Source organism: Stylophora pistillata, chromosome 12 (genome assembly GCF_964205215.1).
Source record: "Stylophora pistillata chromosome 12, jaStyPist1.2, whole genome shotgun sequence".
Taxonomy (NCBI): Eukaryota; Metazoa; Cnidaria; class Anthozoa; order Scleractinia; family Pocilloporidae; genus Stylophora; species Stylophora pistillata.
The window spans coordinates 25,685,501-25,693,091 of record NC_142530.1 but is presented as its reverse complement, the minus strand read 5'-3'; the positions used below and the strand labels follow the sequence as shown (position 1 = coordinate 25,693,091).

General features: G+C 37.7%; 1 protein-coding gene and 1 long non-coding RNA gene across 2 annotated transcripts in view; one reads left to right on the top strand and one right to left on the bottom strand.

The window, feature by feature from the left end:
• Positions 1–1,011: 1,011 nt before the first annotated feature.
• Positions 1,012–5,152, bottom strand: LOC148719414 (uncharacterized). The gene is made up of 2 exons (XR_015994058.1): positions 5,013–5,152; positions 1,012–4,762 (listed from the first exon to the last, which is right to left on the bottom strand). It is a non-coding gene; the product is annotated as an uncharacterized LOC148719414 (long non-coding RNA).
• Positions 2,700–7,591, top strand: part of LOC111346830 (uncharacterized) — a 28,397-nt gene continuing 23,505 nt past the window's right edge. Inside the window, exons 1-2 of the mRNA XM_088741306.1 lie at positions 2,700–2,855; positions 5,589–7,387. Coding sequence (XP_088597432.1) covers positions 5,608–7,387 — 1,780 coding nt within the window. The 5' untranslated portion in view covers positions 2,700–2,855; positions 5,589–5,607. The remainder of the gene's footprint in view (positions 2,856–5,588; positions 7,388–7,591) is intronic.

Genomic DNA, 7,591 nt, shown 5'->3' with positions numbered 1-7,591 from the left:
AAAAGCAAGAGTGGGTTAAAGCGACACAAAACAGCGAAGCACTAAGACCAATAAAGTGCAGATTCGTCCGAAAAGCCAAGGGAAACAGAGCAGTTCACCTTCAAGATTTATTGTGAAATCATCCACAAAGCAAAAGCCAAAATAGTTCGAAAGAAATTGATTCCAAGTTCGATTAGAGAGGAAATAAATACCTACCAAATAAATCCAGCAAATGGAGATATAAGCGAAATCAAAAACATGTATGGTCGCTTGGTCAAGTCTGGCAACGCGGAACGATTCTATACTTCATTCTACTCTGCAGTAGTTTCAAATGCAGTAATTTATTTTGAGGGGTTGTCTAGGGATGCAGCGACATTTTGCTATCTACCAAAGTGGCAGATTTTATATTGGCTGGCAGCAAGGAGAAAGCCAAAGACTCTAGTATTTGTACTTTTGCACCATTAACTAAACTCTCAGCTGAAGAAGAAGCTGGACTATATTACATAGGAGGATATACTCTACATAAACTTCATAACAAACTGGCATAAAAAAAATAAAAAATCACCGGAAATTGAGCAAGCAATCTCAATTCTTAAGGCTGGAAAGTCAGATGACCAGGTTGTTTCAGATAGCCTGAGGCTAACTTCATCTTTAAATCGTGGAGGCTTATGGACAATAAAAAAGAATACCCAAACAATTTTTGAAAGAGCTGAGCACTATTTTAGGGATATAACTTCAAAGGCTGACATAAGAAAGCTTGATTGTACTGACATTATATCAAGATCTACCCATGACATAGATGTAGTCTCTGCATATCATTTAATTTTGTCTGATGCTGAACTTACAGCAGAAAGCACTGTTGACAAAGATGTACTACATAACATCATTCAACTGTATGTAAGAGTCCGCTCCTTTTCTTTCGCAAAGGATATCATACAGAAGCATAAGGTACAAGCAAAGCAGTTGAAATCCAAAGCACCACGTAAGGAAATAAGCAGAGCTTGTAAAGAATCTGAAAATGACAGGCAGTCCTAGTCCAATATAAATTTTAATGACTTTTCACCATATTGCTAAAATTGTATTGATTGACTCAGAGGATTTTAATGAGCATTAAAAGTTACCTGGCTTATACTTTTCCCAAGAAACATTGTTATTGATGTTATACAAAATTAACATTTTATCATTACATTTAAAAGCTGTTACTGACTGTATGCATGAAACCCATGTTCCTCATCTCTCTGGAATCAAATAAATACTTGTCACGGTTTATAATTACTTTCAGCTAATTGAAATGGTAACAAGTATAGTTTAGTTAATACAATAGGGTGAGCACAAAAATCATCCATCAAATATAGTCATTGGACTAAGAGTTATCTCTTGATCTTCTCCTGGTACCAGTTGATTGATATTTTACTCGAATACTTACACGTTTCGATATCCTTAGGATCGAGATGCTTCTCACATGTAAATACATTTCCTTTATCGATTTGACTTTGGAAATCTTTGTCGATAATTCTTGTTTTGGTCAGCTGATTCAGCCACTCTTTGCGCCATTTTTCATACTTGGCATTTCGCAGCGAGGGCAACTTAAATATGCCCATTCCTTTCGTTATACGACACGTACCGCAACCAAACACGGCACAGTTGTCGCCAGGCATTGTAATTTCGAGTTTAGATACTTAAATAAACTGTCCCGGTGGACAGAACTACATCGTGACGCTTTAGAAACAGATCAAACCACGTACACAAGTCTTTTAGCTCCCCGCCATCTTGAATGTGTGTGCACGGTCACGCTTGGTTGGCTTCGATAAACTCGAACAATAACCTAGCTCTCTGATGTATGCCGGCCTTCATAACCAGTCCCCTCTCTTAACTATGGTTTGCGTCCTTGTGCAAAGGAGTGAAGATCAGAACGTTGGCGACTTAAAGCTGTGATTACTGGCGCTTTAAGTTGAGTATGTTAAGCGGAGAGTTTGATTCCACGTATAAAGGCGTAAAGATCAGAACGTTGGCGGAAACTTCGAAGTTAACAATTTTCAGATGTTTCTCATGTTGATATGCTGGTCCTCATCGCTGAAAAACAACACAACTTTGCCAACCTTCCGTGATTCCGATCAAACAAGCCATAGATTTGCTTATAATGCGCTTTTGATCATTATATGTTAAAAAGAGCACTATAAAGTAATAAATTATTATTATTATTATTATAAACTTATTCGTCGTTATTTGCGCCCTTTTGAATGACAAATAGTTATTATCAAGGGGCTAAAAAATCAAAGAAGAAAAGCCCTCTAGAACTCTCTTTATTTCGTAAATCCGCCGAAAAGACAATTACCAAATAAAACCGGATTATTTTGTTTTTCAAACATGTCGAACACATCTCGGTGATGTAGATGCTGACGTAATAGAATAGTTATGTCCTAGAATTTACTGAAATTTTCTTGTCGTAAGAAGGAAACAATTTGAAGCGAAAACACTGATTAAAAAGCAAAACGTCACCATGCTTGAGGTATTTGATGCATCGAAAAACATCAGGTTTGTGTTTAGAACAAGACTTATTGCCAACTCGTTAAAATAAGATACTTTGTAGATAGAGAGAAAAAGTGTTTCATCATAGTTATTTGAAGCAATATGTCATGTCCAATATAGTTTGAATTAAACGAAGTGTTTATGTGCACGCCTCGATGGCGAAAAATAAAAGGAATTGTTTTAATGGTTGAGGGAGTCGCAGTTTGCAATTTTTTTATTTATCATCAAGAATTAAGTTCACTGATTCATTCCCATTAAGATAACCGTCCGCTCATTTGACTCTCTTTGCTCCCCAGCTGCGGACAGTGAAGCAGTTAACAGTCCCACAGTACACCTGTATACTGACGGTAAGCTCCACCGTTCACTTTGCACTCGTTGCCGGTCACGTAATTTGACTGAGTAAAAGTTTCGGGTTCGGCTGCAAGGAAAACCTCATATGACTTAATCTGTAATAGTATTGTTAATTGTATTATCTTGTTCTTGATCAGTATCAGCTTGTAAATTGCACGTTTTTATGAATACTACGTTCCCACAAACCACCCAGGGTCAGTTTAAGTGAGAGTAAAACCAGAATGACAGTGAGAAGGAACCAAAATGCTTTGATACCTTTAATTAAAAGCAGCTAGAGTCATATATAGTTTGAATTGCAAACGGAAGGGCCGTGATTTGAATTTCCCCGTTCGATGCTATTGCATAGTGAGAAATAAATGAACTCGAGAATTCTTTCTTTGCTCGTTGTCTTCTAATGAGGGGGCAGAGTTCATATTGAAATAAGCGTTGGTTGTATTTGAGCAAAACAATTTTTTCCGCAACTGGATACAAAGGAATTCGTTAAGCAGTATTAGCCAAATTGTTTAAGGATTTGTATATGTTTAGAGGTTATGGTAAAAGTTTACAAAACGTGCATTTTTAAGACTCATTTTCTAAGTTTAAATTAATCGACATTTGAATTTTGTTTTTAAGAAAAGAATTAACACGGCTATAGTAATTTCAGTAGATTCACGAAATACCTATACTCCTACGCCACGATGTTTCTCGATCGTCATTTTCCACGACAAAAAAAAAAAAAAAAAAACCGTTTGGTAAGGTAGAGTAACTAAAAAATGACAAGGGACTAGGATGGCAAAGAAACATTTTATAAGATTGTCTTGTACCGTGAACGACCTTTAAAAATTCAGGCTTCAGTTTACAAGTTCTGCAGACCGTGACGGCAGCTACTCGGGTGTTTTTAGGGAGTTTTGTTCAGGCTTGACCCACAGTTATTTCAGTTATTTCCGCAGTTTCATATATCAAAGCTAAAAGACGATTAAGTAAGGAAGGCACAAGTACTTGTTTGCGTTTCGAAAGTTTGAACATTTCGTAACTGATGTTTATCGCATTTCACAGGCCTCACCGACGTTTTAATTTGGTAGCATTCTTCACAAACGTCTACTTATTTCGCAACAACTTTCCAATTCATCTAGATTACCAGTTTCAGAAATTGTCATTTCGGCCTAGTTGCGTATAAATTGATGGTAATTTTGAGCATGCGATCGAATATAAAGAAGACTCAAGTGAAAGAAAGATTCTAGCATTGTGATTTTAAAAGATTATTGTTATTGCTCTCAGAGTAGAGATGCCGGAGGGTTCCACACTAAATTTCGAACGTGATTTATGTAACTTTTATTGGTCAACAGGCTTGATAAAGAAAATGGTTATCACATTTTGGACCACTCGTAATTGTATTTTGGCAACGACGTGACAAAGCTTTGCCCAAAACATTCTTGAACCTTCGCCTCTGAAATCTCATGCGTCATGTTGCCTGATTATGCGTACGGGACTCATCAGAGCAGAAAGATGATTGTTTTTGTGGTCTTTTTTTACAAACCTGCTCTAGGAAGTTTGCACACCAAACATCGACCAATGCTCTTAACGTACACGTGAAGTAGCTTTTACTTCAAGTCGTGTCAGACTTAGAATTAAGAAGTAGCGGACTTCCTTCTACTGCTGTGACTTCTTGGGAGTGAAACGAACATCCAACGAAACACAGACTTTGCTTCAAAAGTTGTTTTTGTGTGAATTGCTTTTGTTTAGAAGCCACGATTGTTAAAGATCGAACGAAGTCCATAAATGATATAGAATAAGCTATGCCACCCTTGGCCTCACGTCGTTATTTTGTTCGGAGACTGTAACCTCACATTAGTAGATCGATACATGGAGGGCTTTACGGATTAGCAAACCATGGCCTCCAGGTGAAAAGAAACTTTCTCGAAAGCTACGAACAAAAAATCGAGCAATAAAGTTCAAAATTAGAAAGGTTAACCCATAAAAGTCCATTTTTCTACTCTCATGTCACCCAAGCTTGGGTGCTTTTATTTCTTCAGCATTAATGCTAATTCTTCAGCCAATATTGACTACCTCCTTTGGTGATCAGTTTATCCAATTTTAAAATGTTGCGGCAAATTATACAAACCTATGCATTCGAAAATCAACTATTAAAAATGATTCTTTGCGATTAGACTCACTTGTTCTCTCGCTGGCAAAGTCACTCTTACAGCATTGTCTGAAGAGAAAAAACATCTAGAATTACCTCGAAAGAAAATATTGTTTCCATCGCCTGAGGGCATGAAAATTGTCTCTACGTGTTTGCTGTGCTGACGCCAGGGTACAAGTGAATTGTTCTTAATAATGATTTGAGTAAATGAAACGTGACTGCTTTATTTTCACGTTTGGTCCGTTCTCAAGGTTATTCATCTGTTCATCTCCGTAATTATGTTCGTCGTTCATTTTTTATGATGAGAGCTTTTCCTATTCTGTATCTCGCCAAATTAAAAGTTATGCTTTCCTTTTATTAGGAAGGGAAGTTAATTTTACTCGTCACAGTATGTAGCTCTAGATATCGGGATTTTTTCTGTAAAAATTTCTTGGTTTTAGGCACTTGGATCGAGTACACTCCATTTTTTGAGCAGTGTCCCGACAGGGTATATTGCGTTAAGTTAAAAAATTGAGAAACCTCATAAAATGAGCATCTATTAAGGTTTCTACAAAAATTCAATCGAATATTTTCTTAAAATATTGAATTAAAATACCTATTTTCAAAGGCTAGAGGATTGTCAAAGGATGGGAAGAGCTCTAGACACAAGCGGTTTCATTGCCAAGGGTATCCTATGGTGTCTGCTGCTTTTCGTTGGATACATGGAAATAAACGCAACGGAAAACATTACTCTAAGTTCAGAATGCAGGATGACCTTTAACCTGACTGAGCTGGAGAACAAAACAGTTTACGAATATCACAACTACACAAACAGCTCTAAGCCACGAACCATTTTGGCACTCCTCAGCAAGCTCGCCAACAGCTCGTCCAAACAAGAGATTGCATCTATGTATAATATCTCCACAGGATGCTTGATGTACTTGGAATTCACTCTGCCCGAGGTTTCTCTGTTTCTGCTGAATACATCTCAGTTTAAAGAAATCACATTCGAAGATGTTTTCCAAGGTGTATTTGTCTCCGAGGTGGAAACTGTTTTACGAAGAATTTTGGCCTTGCAACAAACACTCGGCATTTTTAAAGTCTCAGGGAGTGAAACGCTGGAAGAACTAGCCTTGATACAGAATGTCAGCTTGGATACAACACCCATTCTGAAGCTATTCCTGCATTTCTTAAAAACCGAAAACGTTAGTTATATTTCTGGGGCTTTGGAGATCAGTTTATCAGCTTTTGAATTTCTGAACCGGACCGCGAAAGAACTTGGCACCATCTTGGCTGTGCCTGATACAGATGAAGTCAAACACTATTCCTTCCTCCGCTTGATAAAGATCGCGGAGCTAGGTAAAGATTACGTCAGTGGACTTCAAATGAGAATCCGTTTGGTGCGGCATTCGTTGGATGTTTGGGTGAGCAAACTTAAGGATGACCTGGATAATATGACAACTATATTAGATCTGGTGCGTTCCAAAATTCCAATGGAGTTTCGTTACTTAACTGCGTTTCTGATAGACGTGACCCCGAAAGACATGGAGCTCCTCAAAATTACCTTACCAGAATTTGCAGAACTGTTGAATAAGACAGTTATGCGGTTTAACGACTACAAGTTGTATCCACAACTTGTAACGTTCATCGTGAAGACAAGGAAAAACATTTTTGAACTTAACAGGGAAGCGATGGAGGATGCTAAACATGAAGTACGGAAAATATTGATGTCTTACAACGTCACTGCTGAAGTCCTGATCGAGTTCTTCAATTTGACTGAGATCATCTTTCATAATCTGAGCCCCTTGAGAATTGAAGTCCTTTGCACAAGATACACCTTGGTACGTTACGCAAACAATTTGAATATGACTCTGGCCGAAGTCGCAGAAAAAATCAATAAAACTGAAGCTGATTTGTCTTACAATCTCACCGTTCAAGAATTTCACGTGGTGATTCGGAAACTGCTGATAATTCGCACGTTCGAAGTCATGAGTCAGATGTTGGGTGTAAGCCAGCACTTTTTGGTGAATTCCCTGGACATTCAAGTCCCGGTTTCGCACTTGTCCATGTGCCAACTTGATTCCTTCCTTAACAAGACTAGGCAGTCTGTGCTAGAGTTAAATGAGGTAGTAAGCAACAAGACCTTGGCGTTTGTGTCCCAGATCAATGCTATGCACATTACCACTGTCTACACATTCACAATTGAACGATTTATCATAGAAATTCTTCATCTTGATGTTCGCTACTTCTTTGCTCTTAATGGTTTAAACTACTCATCAGACAACTTGAAAATCATTCGGGAATACCATTTCATGGAATTGGAGCGCTTGTTTCAGCTACGCGGCGAAGATCCCATGTACAGCTTTGTCATATTCCGTCACTCTTTGGTGTGGATCATTAGACATATCATTTTTCTTGTGGAGACAGGTAAAACTAATCTAGTCTAAAATAATTTTAGATACTAACACGTTTGACTTGTCCACAGAACAGTCCAATTAAAACTTCTCCTTTATATTCAAACTTTTGTAATTCCTCTCGTCATATTTATACACTTTATCAGAGATAGTTAGGCGATTTTTGTTTGATAAATATTATTTTCTCAGAACTGACCCCGTAAGAGTTGTAAGGAAT